General features: G+C 53.4%; 1 protein-coding gene across 2 annotated transcripts in view; it reads left to right on the forward strand.

Annotated features, from left to right (window-relative positions):
- Positions 1–14,192, forward strand: part of LOC142063029 (Krueppel-like factor 5) — a 29,163-nt gene extending 14,971 nt beyond the window's left edge. For both annotated transcript variants that reach the window (XM_075106304.1, XM_075106305.1), the window contains exons 2-5: positions 1,509–1,556; positions 5,355–6,258; positions 9,056–9,115; positions 12,497–14,192. In XM_075106304.1, the coding sequence (XP_074962405.1) occupies positions 1,509–1,556; positions 5,355–6,258; positions 9,056–9,115; positions 12,497–12,675 (1,191 nt within the window). In that variant the 3' untranslated portion in view covers positions 12,676–14,192. The remainder of the gene's footprint in view (positions 1–1,508; positions 1,557–5,354; positions 6,259–9,055; positions 9,116–12,496) is intronic.
- The last annotated feature ends 2,949 nt before the right edge of the window (positions 14,193–17,141 follow it).

Genomic DNA, 17,141 nt, shown 5'->3' on the forward strand with positions numbered 1-17,141 from the left:
AGGCGTGGGAGAACTTAGTTGTTTGCGCTGGAAAGTTCTGGAGGTCTTTGCGCCATGCCTCAAAGCCTCCTCTGGAAACCTCTGTGTTTCTCAGCTATCTTTTATTTCTCCATGAGAAGCCCAGAGTTCACCAAATCGTGCAGCCAGGCTGAGCTGCTCCCCAAATTCACCAAGAGGCTGCCCTCCTTGGGCAAGCTCCAAACACCATGGCAAAGCCCTCTCTGCCTCTTGGCGAGGATTAAGCTGTAGAAACAGAGAGTGGCTGTGTGAGCTGAGAACTGAGTCGCTGCTCATCCCCACAGCAGGCTGCTCTGTCCCTCCTCCCACCCCCTGCTGGGATGGGTGGTGTTAAAGAGGACACTGAGCACTGGTGAGGCCCCACCTCGAATGCTGGGCTCAGGTTTGAGCCCCTCGGGACAAGAAGGGCCTTGAGGGGCTGGAGCGTGTCCAGAGAAGGGCAGCGGGGCTGGGGCAGGGTCTGGAGCACAAGTGTGCTGGGGGGCGGCTGGGGGGGCTGAGGGGGTTTAGCCTGGAGAAGAGGGGGCTGAGGGGAGCCCTTCTCGCTCTCTGCAGCTGCCTGAGAGGGGCTGGAGTGAGGGGGGGTCGGTCTCTGCTCCCAAGTCACCAGTGACAGGGCGAGAGGGAACGGCCTCAAGCTGCGCCGGGGAGGTTTAGGTTGGGTGTGAGGGAAAATGCCTTCCCTGCCAGAGGGGTCAGGCCCTGGCACAGGCTGCCCAGAGAGGTGGGGGAGTCGCCATCCCTGGGGGGGTTCAAACAACGTGCAGACGTGGCACTTGGGGACGTGGTTTATGATCCTGGGGGTGTTGGGTTGGGGGTTGGACTTGATGATCCCAGAGGTCTTTTCCAACCTTAATGATTCTGCGATTCTATGATTCTGTGAATGAAAAACTGAAAAGAGAAAAATCCCTGTTGGTGAGCAGAGAGAAGGTGATGTCAAGGCACAGCCGGGTCCTCTCCAACCTCCGGGCAGGAGGAAAACGGAGGTCGCCCCCACTCTGGCTGGGCGTGCCGACCCCTTGCCTGCTCTTCCTGCGGCCTCCGAACCCCCGTCCCCGTGTCTGCAGGCGAAGCCTGGGTTGGGGCTCCTGTGGGGGGTGCCATGGCCACAAGCCCGGCTCAGACACGGCTCCCGCCCAGCCCTGCCCACAGCCGGGCTGGCCACGCCCACAAAGGGGCATCGCCCCACCCACTTCCAGGCTGGCTCCACCCCTCCCGCTGTTGGTCCTCCCGGCCTGCAGGGGGCGATGTGGGGACGCGCTGGCCTCGTGCTACCCACCAACTGATGGTGGGCAACCGTCGCCTGCCGCCATGTGCGGGGGGCGGCGGGCGGGAGGAGGCGCCGGTGATGGTGGCGGGGTCCTGCCCGCGGGCAGGGTGGGAAGGCCCCCGGGGGCCGTGAGGGGCCGGGGAGGTGGGGGGAGGCTGGCAGGGGGTGGCCGGGTCGCGGGGGAGGCCGCCTCACTAACCCAGCCCTGTCTGCCCCACAGCTGCACCCGATGAGGATGGAACAACGGATGCCGCCGCTCATTCTCGAGGTAAAGTGCTTTCCTCCTTCCTCCCTCTGCACGCGGCTCCCCCGTTGGTGAGAAGTACCGCTAAAGCCCCTCAGAGAAGAGCTGGGACTGTCCCCCACCCGCCCGACCCCAGCACAGGCCGCCCAGATCTGCTGGCGAGGACATGGCGGCTCCTCCTCTCCCACCTTCCTCCTGCCTCCCTCCCACTCATGGTGTCTCCCTCCTTGCAAGCCCCCCGGGCACCTGTGAAGCTACCTCCTCCATGTCTCTTGTGTCTCCGTTAACTGGATCCCCACTGACTGTGGAAGGAGCCACGAGTGACAGCCAGATAGGGACACCTACACTCAGGACACTTGAGCTGGATCCCACCCAGGCATGTCAGCACTTAGTCATCCCAGCTGTGCTGGCCGTGGGCCCGAGGAGTTTGTTTGGATAGAGCATTGGTTGGGAGATGCTTAGGGGAATGGCGTGGTGTTAGGTGTCAGCACCCAGCACGAGCAGTGCCCAAGCGGACGAGGGTTGGTGGGTGTTTCTGGGCCACAAACAAGCAAAGTGCCCCTTTCTCCCTCATTGAAGGACACTGGGGCCCTTGGGGTCACAGAATCATAGAATCGTAGAATGTGCTGCGTTGGAAGGGACCTGCAAGGATCACCAAGTCCAACTCCTGTCCCTGCACAGGACAGCCCCAAAATTCACACCATGTGGGACCTGTGACACAATCAGCAGCATTCTGCAATATTATACTATTTGAGTGAAATTCAGACACGTGACAGACATATATACAGCCCGTATCTACAAGGTTCCATGAGGATATTGCCCCCAAGCTACTGAATTTGGATTGGACATAGACTAAAATTCAAGCGGAAATTCCAAGACTTGTCTCTAAGTTTGAGTCACCAGAAGAGTCAGTCCCATATTGTAGCAACACTCCAGCAACCAATTAAAATGAACCGTTTAACATCAATGCATTAATTAATCTTAAGATTAATGTCTAATTAATCTATTAATCTATGTCTAGATTTCTGTTTTAGAAGAACAGCTTCCATCTATCATAAAAGCCTAAAAAAGGACAACAACTGTATCAGGCAAGAATATCTCTCAGTTGCACAGTTCTCTCCAGTTCATTTTTAATGAACTTATGCTTAGGAAGCATTTCTTTACCAAGAGGGTGATCAAATGCTGGAACAGGCTTCCGGGAGAGGTGGGCGATGCCCTGAGCATGCCAGTGTTTAAGAGGCATTTAGACAATACCCTTAACAACATGCTTTAACTTGGACAGGCCTGACCTGGTCAGGCAGTTGGACTAGATGATCGTCGTAGGTCCCTTCCAGCTGAGATAGTCTATTCTATTCTATTCTATTCTATTCTATTCTATTCTATTCTATTCTATTATGACAGCCTGGATTCCAGTGGGGTGCAGCCCTCACCGTCCCAGTCCTGCATGCACCTGTGGGGCTGCAGCTACGGATGGGACTGGTATCCTTTCCTGTCCAGTGAAAGCCCGTTGCTTTTGCTTTGCTGACCAGCTGCCCCTTAACACCCCCTTTCCCAGGATCCTGCTCATGATCAGAGGTGGATTTGTCAGGTTTTAATGGAATGACAGGAAGAATAATTTTCTTTGCAGGTAGGGGTGGTTATGAGAGAAAAGGAGTCTGGGAGACACTGATCAGGGAGGCAGGCAGTGGACAGGGGAACTCTGGCTGGGGATGCAGGTTTTGGATCTGAAACTAGGGCCCTCTGTGCCTTTCTGCATTTAATATACCTGCCTGGTCACCTGCCCTATAAGGACCCACTGGAGTTGTGTGTAGGGGAGACCTTCCCTTGGGAACTGAAGGTGAGAAAGTTAAATGCCAGAGATAAGGGAAGTGTAGAAGTAAAAGGCATCCAACTCCTTCCCCCTGCCCCCACTCCTGGCAAGTGGGCCATTTCATTGCTCAGGTATGTACGGCATTTGGAGCCTCTGGTACTACCTCGAGCAAGCTGATTCCCAAGGGTAACAGTAATATGCCAGTGTGGGTGCACAGGGCAGGAGCTGGCAGGGTTCCGCTTCAAAGCTTCGGCGTGGTTCTCCCTTCGGCAGGAGCCCAAGCTGGATGCTGCAGGGGTGGGGGGGCAGAGAGGAAATCAAGGTTTTGGACCAGTCTGCAAGGGCTGATTTGAGGGTCCCTGAGGCTCTTCCCTGCCTCCTGCTGATGCCTGAGCTTTAGGGTGTGCCTGGAGCATGGTAGGGGGTGTTGCTGGAGGCAGCGCTGCTGAGCAGAGGTGGTTAGGTGAGGATGTGACATCAAGTGAGCTTGTAGTGCCAACACATAGCTTTCTTTAATGAGGGCAGGTACTTTTCAGGGCCTGCGCTTTCAGTGAGAATGGTTAGGATTTACGGCACAGTGTGTACACACACTGGTGTGGCAAGCATAGCGTAAAAAACACAGTCCTGGTGCAAGGTTCTCAGTTCCAGTGCAGTGTAGCACTTCCAAGTCCAGCTGCTCTGAGCTTACACCCATGTAGAAGAGGGTGTATTTGTGGCACGTACCTGTATTTGGGTAGAAGCCAGCTTACCCATGCGTTGCCAGCATGGCTTGCAGAGGTGCAAGGGCTCTTTGAATTAGCTGGAAGCACAGGTGATATGTTTCGCTGGAAAGGGCGAAGAAATCTCTTGGATGCCGTCCAGCTTTGTTAAGAGCAATGAAGTTGCAGCAGGGGTGACTTTGGCCCATTGCACTCCAGTGACATAGTTCAGTGCTATAAAAACCTGGGCTCAAGCATGCAGGGTGTGGGGTGAGATCAGCTTGCTCTCCTGAAGTGCCCTGTGGGCTTTGCCAGGGAAACCTGGTGGTTTTGCCAGCTCCTCTACATATGAATGAGTCTACGAGGGCTTTGCAATGAGCTTGACACATGGATAACCACATAATTAAAGGCTGTAGCTTTATAGAAAAGCATTAGCGCTGGTATCTTTAACCACAAAGAGCAGAACTTGAGTAATCAAATGCCAGGGGATGAATTTCCTAGCGGATTGCTCCATCAGGTTGCTGAATTATTGGGCCTGGATCCAGTGGGATGCTGCATCAGACATGAACCAGGAAGGGAAGAAGCCTGGCAAGTGGTGATTGTCTGAGCGAGAGGTCCTGTTAGCTTGGAGGACCCAGACTTGTACAAACAGTTCTACAAAACTAGAACTAAACCAAAGGTTAGGTGAGGGCTGAGTCACTTTACCAAGGTAAGACAGTGTGCCTGGCAATTTCCATTTTAGGCTCACAGTCCACTGAATTACTGGCAGCATCAGTTAGGTTTCTAGGGCTATACCCCAAATTATTATCAATTAATTAAAGATATTGTTGTAGAATAAAATGCAGCGCATCTCAGGCTGTTGAGTTTAAAGGAGGCCAGAGTCAGCATGTACACAGTGGGGCTGCAGATCCAACATACCCAAAGCGTGAGGCTGACTGGAGCAGAGTTTCTGATTTCATCCCATTTCTAGTGTTAAATTCTCTTGTTTGTGTGACCAAAGCTTTGTATCTAAAGCTTGGCTCTTCTTTATCAGGCTACATTTCTCTCATAACTACATCCTCTGCCTAGCTTATCCTTTGTTATCAGTGCAGATAGGTAGGAGGGAAGTGGGACAGAGGACAGTGATTCACTCCTGGGGAGTCTGTGGCTGAGTCAGAGACTGAAGCTAAATCACCACAGCCTGTGACTCCTCGGCCGTTCTTGCTGCTCTCTCAATTTCCTGCTAGCTTAAGTATCTGTTGAACGTTGGACTCCCACCACCAGTCCGTCAAGGTCACGCTTCACGACTTCTCTTACCTGTATTTCTTGCCATAGGCACGGTCTGAAATGGATAAGTACCTTTCAAACGAGGTGCCGCCCATCCCAATGATACCAGACAAGAAGTACCGCCGGGAGAGCGCCTCGGTGGTGGATGAGTTCTTCTCCACAGAGAAGCCCACTTCTACGCCGTACAGCGTGAACATCAACGTGATTCTGCCAGACACGACGCACCTGCGCACTGGACTTTACCGGCCACCCAAACCCATGACGCCATTCCCACAGATCAAAACAGAGCCTGGCACCAGCTTCGCCCAGCCCTGCTCTTCTGCCTCCGGCCCCACACAGACCCTGCCCGACTTCACCAGTGTCTTCAGCATGCCCCAGTCTGTGGCAGTGAACAACATCTTCATCAAGCAGGAGATGCCCCCTGAGATCCCCTTATCCACCAATCCACAGCAATCCCAGCTTTACCAGATGCCTCTTGGCAGCGGAAGCGCTGACATGACCACTCTGACATCCTCCTCCAACAGCACCACAGCCATCAACAGCCTCACTGGTGTCACCATGTCCACAGGTAACACCATGTCCAGCGTGGTCCACAGACCGGTCCAGCCAGGAGGGCCACTTAAGCAGTACCCGCATGTCTCCCAGGGACAGGGAAACTTCAACATCTCAGGGCAGTTCTACGCTGTTCCAGGGGTGAACCTGCCCCCTTCGCCCCCCAACTCACAGCCTGGCAGCCCAGAAAATCAACCCGAGCTCATCAACACCATCTCTCCCCCACCATCCTATGAAGCCACTTTTGGACTGAAGTTGGTCCAGTCATCCCAGGTCCCTCCAGTCCCCAACGGCCTTGGGACCCTCTCCCAAGGGCACATTGCCATGCAGCCCCCAAAATACAACAGACGCAACAACCCTGAGCTGGAGAAGAGGAGGATCCATCACTGCGATTACCCAGGTATGCTCATGGCCGATGTACTGGCTTGGTTTTGGGGGGGAGAGTCTTCTTGACACGCTGAGGCTGGGGGCTGCCTTGGGCCTCCGCAGGAGTTTAATCTGAAATGGCTTTGTCTGCATGACAAAGGGAGCTATGGAGCTGGGTGGAGAGCCCCAGGGAAGTGGGGTTCCTACCACCACCATGGGAGTAGAAGAGGCCGATCCTGCCTGTGCTAGCTGATGCCTTTTTTCTCCCTTTCCTTTCCCCTTCATGCTCTGGCAAAAGCAAGCCTGACTCTGAGAGACAGAGAACTCCTGCAAAGCACAGGGATGCTCCTGGAAACATTCTGGCTTAGCTGCCCATTGCGCTCTGGTCTTGCCTAACCCTGAGCAGCCACATGCTCTCTGCAGGTGAAACCATGCTGGCTTTCTCACTCTCCCATAATGGGTGGCAAACCACTGGGGAATTTGCATAAGCGGCCTTTACAGTCTCTTTCTGTGGCTCCAATTTTCTTCTTCCAAAGAGGCAATGAACTGAATATCTCTGGTTCATATCCTTCCCTGGCTTCATGTACTGCATCAGGATGGTGTGAAAGGGCATTTCAGGGTAACGGTCAGCCCAGAGCTGAAGCTGGTCCCTGTGTGTCACCTCATTGCAAGAGCATGTCCATCCAAAGACCTGCAATGCCTTGCAGGGGGAGAGCTTGCAGGGTTTCCTGCCCTGTGCACAGAGAACTTGTGGGACCCACAGCTACAGACTCTCGTTCATGCCACGTGGGAGGCAAGCAATTGTGTCCCTAGCGAGAAATCCCAGTGACACGAGTGTGAGGGCTTGAAAATCACCAGTCCTTGTGCAGAGACACACCTTCCACTTCCTGGGCTGAGCCCCAGGCATCTGGCTGTTGGGGATTAGCAAACAGTTTTCCCATGGGGGTGTGTGGACTGGGGAAAGTAATTTCCTAACTGCCTCCTGCAAGACTTACGTGCTCTTTCTGGGGTACAAGGGTACAAGTTGGGCAGCCCAGAGGCCCGTCTAGGCCAGATCCTGTCTCCTGGAGCGACCCTAGGATGTGTATAAGAATAGGACATATTTAGAGAGATCCTTCTGTGCTCACAGCTTCGCACCCTCTGGCAACCTGCAGACTAGAGGCTTTCTGAGCCAGAAGCTGCACCCATGCTCTTGTGGTTATCAGCTTGTGCTGATTTTTTTTACCTTCTGCTGATCACAGTGGGTGTAATTAAGGGTGTAAGTGCTCTGAGACAGACCCCGTTGCTCTTGTCAGAACTGGTCAGAGCAAGAGTCTCATCCTGGAGGATGCATTACCGAGGCAAAGCTCGCTTGTTTTCAGCAGGATTTTGGCCTGCATAAGAAGGTGGGAACACACCTATGGTGCAAAAAAACCCAACCAAACAGCCTGTGCTGAATAAACACTGGGTGGCTTGATAGTGTGTACATGCAGAGACAGCGGAGGGCGTCTTCTAATCTGTCACACTGAGGTTCAGCTAGAGGTGAAACCAGTCAGGACTGATGGCAGGGGCAGCAGGTCTTACTGATGTGGTCTGCGTGAGGCAGCGACAGGAGGGATGCCGAATTCGCACCGGTAACTGGATGAACAGGGGAGACCTGTTTGCAACGCCCTGATCCAGGTTTCCAGGTGGTGGCCCCAGCGCTTTTTCCTCTGCCTGCTCATGGGGGAATGAAGCTCAGCTGTGCCCTGCACTGGCTTCTCTGTGCTGCTCTTTCTGGGCTTGCAAACTGCTCTGGGTGCTCGGCTGGCTTTGTTTCTCTGCCCAGCAGGGAGGCAGTCCTTGGTCTCATGCATACTCATCTCTCTCTTGAGTGTGAGGGACCTCTGAGGCTTCAGAAGCAAACTTGAACTGGGTCACCAACCCTTATCCCTCCTACCATGGGGAGGGGAAGGGCCGCTAGCTGCTCCCGCACCTCCTGAGCAGGGCAAGATGGAGAGCTGATCTCATGCAAGGGGCTTCTTTAGGCTGTGTGGAAACACTGGAACGAAAAATATGACTCTGTTGCTTATGCAGGTCATAAAAATTAAAATTTGTATTTAAATATACTTGTCAAAACACAATGAGGCAGGGCTATAGAGGCAGCAGGAGAAGCTTTTCTAAATTTTAACTGAAATGAGGAACTAGGAATGATTCATTTTGAGACGCCTGCTGTTGAAACTTTTGCCAAAGTCACGGTGTTTCTGTTAAGAGCCTTTCTTTGATTAAACCTGTTGTTGCTGATCTTCTGAAAAAGCTTCCCACTGGCTGGATTCTGGATCCTGAAAGCCAAGCTGTGGCTCCATAGTGTACCTGGCGTTTCCTGCTTCCTGCAACATTTTCACCACACCTGCTGGAGCTGGGACTATTACAAAACACATTTTCCCTCCATCCTTGCGGTAGTGATACCAGTTTCATTTGGAATCCAGAGAGACAAACGGCAGCACAAAGCCAGCAGCTAACGGTGGTGAATTTGATGTTTTCATCCTGCCTCGAAGACCTGGTTGAGGAAAGGGGGGGATTTGAAAGTCTGCGCCTGACTCTTCCCCTCCCCGGCCCTAGTTCCCGGCACAATGCCCACGGGTGTCAGGATTGTGTGGCAAGAGGTGGAGTGTTGTAAAGGTGTGACTGTCTTGGGGAACAAATGCTCTTTAGTTACTGCCGAAACAACACAGGTATAGCCAGGCTTATTTGCATACCGTTACCCAGAGTGCTTCTCAGGCCTGCTCTGTCCCTCAAATATAAATGTTCTGGGTTTGTTTGAGCAAGGGCTCCTTCCTCACGGGAAAGTTGTGTCTTTTCTGTTTTTGCAGGTTGCTCAAAAGTTTATACCAAGAGCTCCCACCTGAAGGCACATCAGAGGACTCACACAGGTAAGAGCACCGCTGCATCCAGAAGCTCTGCCAGCCTGCACTTCTCGCACTGTGCCTGTTAATGGCCGTGATAACGTAGCTGATTACCTTAATCTAGGGTGGTTATTGGGGTAAGGAGCACAGTTAAGCCTATCGATGTTAATGTTAAAAGAAGTCCAATGGTTGCACTGGTTTATAGTGACTGTACGCTGCTCTGTGCACTTGCTTGCCTTCTGGAGGGATGGCCTGGATTTTAGGAGAACTCTTGGAGGCTCTCGAGCTGCTGGACTGGGAGGAGGAGGTGCCCCCAAAACCTCTATCATTCTGAGCCCTTCCTTTGAGATGTCCCAAATCCTAGCCAGGTCTGATCCTGCTTAGCCTCTAGAAAGGTTGTATAAAGGCATGTGATGCATATATATGACCTCTGAGGAGACAAGGGCTGTCCCTTTTGTGTCAGGCACCCCTGTGGTTCCCAAGGAGAGGAAGGAAGCCCTGGTATCTCCTTGTGTACCAGCCACACGGACCACTCGCGCCCAGTGCTTGTCCCCTTAGTGTCTGCCAGTGGTGTATCACTGGAGCTGCCGAATACACGTGCAGAAGGGCTCCGAATACACGTGCAGAAGGGCTGGGCCCTCAGTCCCGAGGGCAAAGGTGCCGCGGGCTGCCCTTGCTGCTGTAAACATGGTCACTAGCACAGAGGAGCTCCCACCACAACCAGCTTCCCCGGAGTAAATCTAGCTCGGTGGCACTCGTGTGTTCAAGCACAGGTCTTCTCATTAAGGCATTTATTATACCTGAAACTTTATCAGATCCCCAGGTTGTCCAGGAACCATCAGTGCCCTCATAAATCTCTTTTATAGAAGGGCTGATCTTTACTGAATGCAATTAAGCTGGCCCAGAGTTCACTTTTCTTTTTTATTAACAACGAACAAAACCCATCCTGAGGCTGGGAATCAGTTCTCGCACTTGGCTCTGTTCCGTTTTCGCCTTATCAGTCCTTCAAACAAGCCAGCAAAGAATTTTTCTTTGTGCATGAGGTACAATATTTTTTTGGCAGGGCCTGGGTAGGAGCGGGCTGGAGAACAACACGGAAGGGGTGGAAGAAAGGAACAGGAAGGACATTGTCCCAGCTCCGAGAGCTGGGTGGTGATAAGCATTTGTCACAACAGCAATCTGTATTCAGGGCTACGCTAGGGCCCTCGATTTAAAATGAAATATCTCTTTTCCCCTTCCGTTTGGAGCACGGGTCTTACCTCTGTGCCCAGAGATGGGACCCATCTGAGACATGCGCAGCCCTTACAAGTCACAATATAAAGATGCACCCAGGCAAACTTGGGTGGTTTCTGAACCCAGTAAAACGCAGTCGTTTTTCCAGGTTTCCCAGTAATTGGGCTGGAACTCCAAGTGTGTTTGCCTCCTCTAACTTCACTTACTGCAAGAGGGAAGGACAGAGAGGTGAAGGAGGGTGTGACCCGAGTAGCCAAGAAAACCAGTGGTGGTGTGGGGTGGGTAAGAAGGCGGCAATCCAAAACAGAGCACCATATGCAGGCAGGCTCAGGGCGTCTGCGTCCAATTTTTGAAGCCTCGTGTTTTGCTTTTGAGGCCTCAGCCTCGCTGAGCACAGCACCGGAGCTGCAGCGGCGTGGCCTGTCCCAGCCCCTGCCCGCTACCTACGCTCGATGCCGCTTCAGCTCCATCGCTTGAAGGGTTAATAACACCCTTTCTCTCGATTCCTCGCCTGATGGCAGCTGGGCTGAGAAGTACACGATCTCTAAGATCTTTTCGTGTGGTTTGCCTGTTGCTATGGGCTGGGCTGTATTCATCTCCTGGAGACACCATTCATTTCCTGGGTGCCATTGTGAGATTAAATATATAACCCGGTGGCTGCTCACCCACCTCCCGGGGGCTGGGAATGCCAGCTCGGGTCCTTTGTTTGAGCTTGCCCTGCCGTGCTGTCCTGGGAGATGGAGCCAGCTCCTGGGACAATGGAAAGCATTTTGTTTCTATCCTGGAGATCAACCTGTTATTGTTTGAAACTAAAGGGCCTTGGTAGGGTTGACCCAGCCAGGTGACCTGGCTGGGACAATGTCTGTGGCTGCACAGCGCAAATCCTGCCTTTGTCTTAGCTAGCGCAGACCCCGAGATCCCCAGCATGCTGTAAAACATCCAGCACGCTGCTTGTAAATTGACTTTAAGTTCTTTATTTACCTGAGCCATAAAAAATACACGTCTCCCCTCCCCGTGGTGCAGAGCCCAGGGGCTTTTTAAGGAGCAGGATGTGGTCGTGGCGCCTTGTCTCCTCCAGGTTCACGTGTCTGTGCTTTCATATTTTTTCTGGTGCGTGCAAGACACCGTAGATCTTGCCGTGGCTGAACGTTTTGTGTTTCCTGGACAAACGCACCGCCTGCCTAGCACACGGGGCTGTGGGGAGGAACGGCCGTTCACCGGGGAGCATGTCAGAGCACAGCACACATGCCTGTGCATGCATGCTGCATGTGTACGTGCATTCATGCCGCGATGGTGCGCTCAGCAATTGGCCGATGAAACGGTAAATATTTGAGGTCGGGAAAGTCAGCACATTCCCTGAACTCTGCCTGCTTGTTCAGGCTGTTAAGAGCGAGGGCTAATATTTGAGAGCACCACACCCATGCGTGGAGAGGGCTGCAGCCAGGGTTCAGCTCTACAACCTGGGCATGCAGGGTGTTGGAAGCAGGCAGAGGCTTTTCCAGCCCAGTTCTCAGCTGGCTGAGAAGTTGCACAATTTAATTGATTTCAGTTTGGGAATAGGTGTGTATGGGCGGGAGGGGGGAGAGGGCAGAGGCATTGCGTCACCCAAATGCTCTAAAGAAAACACAATGTTTTGTGTACAGAGAACTGCTGCGGGGCTGAACTTTGAGGCAGAGTGCTGGATGGTGGTTTTGAAGATGTGAGGCTTTGAGGAAAGTTTATATGGCATAACCCCCTTCTTCCTCCTGATAGCCCCCCACCTGTATAAGCAGCAGCACCTTCCATAGGAATTTTGGCTTTTTAGTTGAAAAATAAAAAGGAACTCAGAAAATTCTTTAGCCAAAAATGCTCCAAAATCCAACAGGAACAGCGCTAGAAACCAAGCCTAGAAAACAAAGCGAGGCAGGGCACATGGACAAGGCCTGGTTACTGCAGCTCAGCGGTTTCTGGTCCCGTGGTGGATGGTGCAAGTGAGCGCTGGTGGTGTAAAGCATCGGCCTGGCCATGAGCCCTGCTCTGCAGCGGGGCAGCCCTGGGTGCCCTCCGGGGCCTCCCAAGGAGGACCGGGCATCTCTGCGAGGATGGGGTGGGTGTTTGGGAGGCTGGGCAGATGCGCGTACTCCAAGGCTCTTGTGTGACGGGGCTGTGCCTGTGACCTGTGGCTCTTCCCCGCAGGTGAGAAACCCTATAAATGCACGTGGGAAGGCTGCGACTGGCGCTTTGCCCGCTCCGACGAGCTGACCCGGCACTACCGGAAGCACACGGGCGCCAAGCCCTTCAAGTGCATAGCCTGCGGCCGGTGCTTCTCCCGCTCCGACCATCTGGCTCTCCACATGAAGCGGCACCAGAACTAGGAGCCGCCTACGTTCGCCACTTCTCCAAGAGCAGCTGAAACTCTTTTCCTTTTCTGAGGGGCCTCTCCTCTTCTCGTGTGTAAGAACAAACCCATGCTGTGATCAACCGGCGGGGCAGGAGTGGCGGGCAAGCCCCCTCTGCAAGCCCAGTCCCCAGCTGTTTCTGGTTTTAAAAGAAAATTCATTAAAAAAGAGTTATAATTACAGACTGATCTCATGACGAGGCTCCCAGCGGCACTGGGGCGATGGACCTTGGATTCCAAAGGGCTTTCTTCCAGCAAACCTGCTATTTATTTGTCACTCAGGAGCAACTGTCCTTCGTGCCTCAAACTCTTTGGGATTTCTTTTGTACCCCTTTCAGGGAGGTGCCTTTGGCGAGCCCGAGGAGGGTCGTGACGGGTTGGTAGCCTGGCTGCGCGTGAGAGGTCTCACTTCAAACCACCGGCGCAATCCTCCTGGACTGCCCCACGGCGTGGCCGTGGCCGTGGCACCTCTGACGTGCGAGAACAGGAGCGTGTGCCCAGGGCTGCCTGGGTCGACAATCCCAGTCTCTGTGGGGCGTAGAAGGGGCCTATAGCATACTCACCTGTCGTGCCTTCAAGCAAGGGACAGCACAAAAGTAGATGAGAAAAGCCATCGTCTGTGTCCCGTTGAGCCCACCTGTGGTTTCCTGGCCGCCAGCTCACTCGGGGCTGCGAGTATCTGCCCCACTTGGCCAGGTTTTTTTTGGTTGTGTCCTTAGCATTTCTGCTTCCAAGATGAATTTTGACTTCAGGTGTCTCTGGGAGGACTAGCATGGACCTTGAAGCCACCCAGGGGACTGCAAAAAAGCCACTGATAAAGCTCTGGTTTCCCAGAATACAACGTGCCTTTCTCCAAAAAAGCACTGGCTGGGCTCTTCTCGTGCCTTGCACACGCGCACAGGGACTCAGTCATCGCCAATCACACTGTTCTTTTGCTGTTGCCATTTCATCACGTTCAGACAGAAATGAAAAAAAAAGAAAAAAAAAAGCATCTTTGAAACAAATTCCAATAAATCCTGCTGTTCAGATTATAATCATGTTACCTACCTCACAGGTTCACCGCCTCGGGCTCCGTAAGGCACCTTCCCTCCTCTTCCATGCGGTGCCGTGACGCGTGGGGCACATCAGCCATTCTTCAAAGTCTACCAGGGGTTAAACTTAGGCAGAACAAGAACCAGGCCATGCCAGTTTAAACAGCAGTGTGCAGGTAAAAAATGAATCAGGAACAAATAATGTACCCGCTGCATTCAACAGAATATCGATTTCCCCCACCCCGTCCTCCCCTTTTATTCTTCTTCGAACAAATTTAAGTAACGCGTGGACTGATGTGCGTCTGCAGCGTGAGCTGGAAGGCCACGCTGAACCCTGGCATCTTCAGGCCGCGGAAGTTTGAAGGCCACCCCTCTCTGCTATTGCTCACCTGCACATTAGCCAAAAACCGCGGCTGGGTTCCTCGTTGTCCTTTGCCTTCAATAAACAGACCCTGGGGCACACGTGGCTGGTCTGGCGTGACAGGAGAGGAGGGCAGGAAGGATCTGGAGGGGGCAGCGCGTGGCGTGGTGTAGGCTTTGGGATGGATGATGTGCCTGGTGCTGGTGGTGCAGCGCTGCAGCGAGCCCTTCGTGTGGCTCTTTGGCTAGAAGCCTCCTCCTTTCTCCGTGCCACCAGGGAGGGTGGCAATGGAGGGGTGAAGTCAGGCCACCGATTGCTGGGAGCCGGCTTGGGTGACTTTCCCCAGCGGTGCGTGGGAAGGGCTTTCCAGACCTCAGCACTAGGGCCTTTGCCTGGCTGCAGGGCTTGATGACACCGCGTTCAAGTGAGGATTGGAGAGTCTGCCTTATAAATCAGCTTTTGCTGACCACGTGTATGTCCTCCACGTCCTTTTTCCAGCTTTCATTGCTTGTCGTCACAGCTCGCTGGGGATTGGCGGGTGCTGGAGCAAATGGGCTCATTTACCATCTACCTTGTTGGCTTTGGGGTCTGGCTCCTCTTCAGGGCACAGAGCAGGATCTTGCCAATGCCACCGCTGTGACCTGGGCCCCTTCTTTTTCCGGCCTCACCTCGGGGGTCCGGCTGAGCCATATGAGCGACTAGGGCATGCCGTGCCCTTTCCCGTCCCCCCGAAATGGGGGGGTAGGAGTGGTGCATGACCTGAAGACTCCATGCAGGCGTCAGATTTACCTCTTGCTTCTGCTCAGAGATGGGTCTAGAGAGCCTCAGGGAAGGCCTCTGATTATGGAAAAACCCCTCGGAGAGCGGCAGGGGTGCAGGGTGTAGGAGCCTGCGTGTCTGCCGGCACGGGCAGGTTGAGCTCACGCCAAAGGAATTTCAGGGTAGCGTGGAGATGCCTCAGCCAGTCCCCGCTGGTGTCTCCAGGAAGCTCGGTGGGGCTGGTGGGGACCCAACGCGGCCGTGCTGGGACCTGCTGGGCTCCACCCCGCTGGCGCCCGTTCAGCTCCTTGTCAGGTGAGCCCTGGCACGGCCAGCCTGCGGCACCGTGGTCCCCGTGCTCCCCTGGAGGCCGGCAGCCCCCGGAACCTGCAGCCTCCATGCAGGAAGATGTTTTTTGGTTTTTTTTTTTTGTGCTTTTTTTTTTTGGTGCATGAGGTTGGACCTCCTAAACATGTGAGCCAAACTACAGGGCACAGGGGCGACCCAGCCACCGCATGTGCCGTCGGGCTGGTCGTGGGGTTAGCCCTCACCCGTGACCCTCGCAGAGGGATCTCATTGCCCCCCCCCCCCCCCCATTTTTTTTCTTTTTTGGAGGAGGAAACCTCCGCTTCCCCTCCATCTCTCCCTGCCGTGCTGATGGGGCCCAAAACCTGTTCGCTGAAAACCAGCACAAAGCCAAAACAACCAACAGGCAGCTTTAAATCTTAGGGAAACTTTAAATAATTTTCCTCATGATCTTGTTTTTTTTCACTACAGAAAAAGTGCATCTGCTCCTCCTCACATAGACTGCGCGTGTGTATATATATATATTTTTATTTTATTTTGGTTTTTATTTGATGGGGGGGCAGAGGAAGAAGTGTCTTACCAAAAACCCACCCCAGCCCAGTACTGCTTCCCAGGCAGCACCACTGGTCTGCATGCAAAACGCTGACATGCAAATGCTTTACTAGTGCAAAGGCAACACTTTGAAAAAAGAAAAAAAGAAGTCTGAAGGAAAACCACAATGGTTTTTGTACAGAGAGCTGCTGCAGGCCTGAACTTTGAGGCAGAGAGCGTTAGACGGTGGTTTCAAAGACGTGAGGCTTTGAGGAAAGTTTGTATGGTGTAACCCCCTTCTTCCTCCTGCTGCCCCCACACCTGTATGAGCAGCAACACCTTCCGTAGGAATTTTTGGCTATTTCTCTATTTTTGCGCATACAGAAGCGGACAGCCTCTAGCCCTGCATTTCACTGCACCTCTCGGTGGCCGAGGGCAGATGCTCCCCAGGGAGAAAGCCCGGGGGAGACGGCGAGTGATGCTGACGGAGCAAAAACCCCCTCTTTGCTACGTGAGGGAGGGCTCGGAGCCGAGCGACGTAGCTGGGGGCGTGCGAACCCCGGCCGAAGGGAGATGCCTCCGTCCCCGCTGCCCGGGGACACGTAGGTGACGGGGACGCTGGAGAAGGTCTGCAAGCCCAGGAGGTTTTGCGAGCCTGTGCTTGGTGCAGAACAAACGCAGTCTGGCTGGGAGGTGGGAGCCTCGTCTCTGCCGCGCCTGTATCATAGCGGGGGGAAAAAAATAATCAATGTAAATAAGAAAAGAGCACTGTATCGCTTCGCGGGTCTGTGTGGATTGAAAGTGATCGTTTACTGTCCGAGATGAACACAATGTGAAAAAAAAAAAAAAATTGGGACCTGGAAAACTTGGGTGGAAGGTTTATTTTTCCGGTGATGCTTTTTTGTTTGTTACATAACCCCTTCCCCTTCCCCCCCCGCCCCCGAAACTCCCCTACGACTATTAATCTATCTCATATTTTGTAATAAAATTTTATCATGTGGAGACGTGGTCTTTCTTCTGTTCCTTCCCATTGCAAATGCTCTTTTTACCTTTGCCCGCTGCTGCCCGTGCGTGTGTTGATTTTACAGGCTTCAGCAAAGGGGGGGGGGGGGAAAAAAAAAAGCTTTTTTATTAGGTTGGATTAGGAAAACAAGCCTCCGAGCAGGGGAAGGATCCGTGCGTGGTGTAAGCCCGGAGCACCAGCAACGCTATTAGTGCTGTTACGTGGCCTCAACTGCCGCTTTAGAGGAACGGCGAGCCCTTTCCCAAACCGAGGGTGCAATGCTGTGCAAAGAAAAAGGAGGGGTGGGACATGCTTTTTGGTTTTTTTAATCCCTTCAGCCTTTACTATGTGCTGCTACTGTTTGCCCTGCGAGGGGAGAAGGGGGGCATCCGCAGGCCGAGCGGGGCAGAGGGAGCAGGAGCGGAGCGGGCCAGGTGGAGGGGACGAGAGAA

This window comes from Phalacrocorax aristotelis, chromosome 11, assembly GCF_949628215.1.
Source record: "Phalacrocorax aristotelis chromosome 11, bGulAri2.1, whole genome shotgun sequence".
In the NCBI taxonomy this organism is placed as follows: domain Eukaryota; kingdom Metazoa; phylum Chordata; class Aves; order Suliformes; family Phalacrocoracidae; genus Phalacrocorax; species Phalacrocorax aristotelis.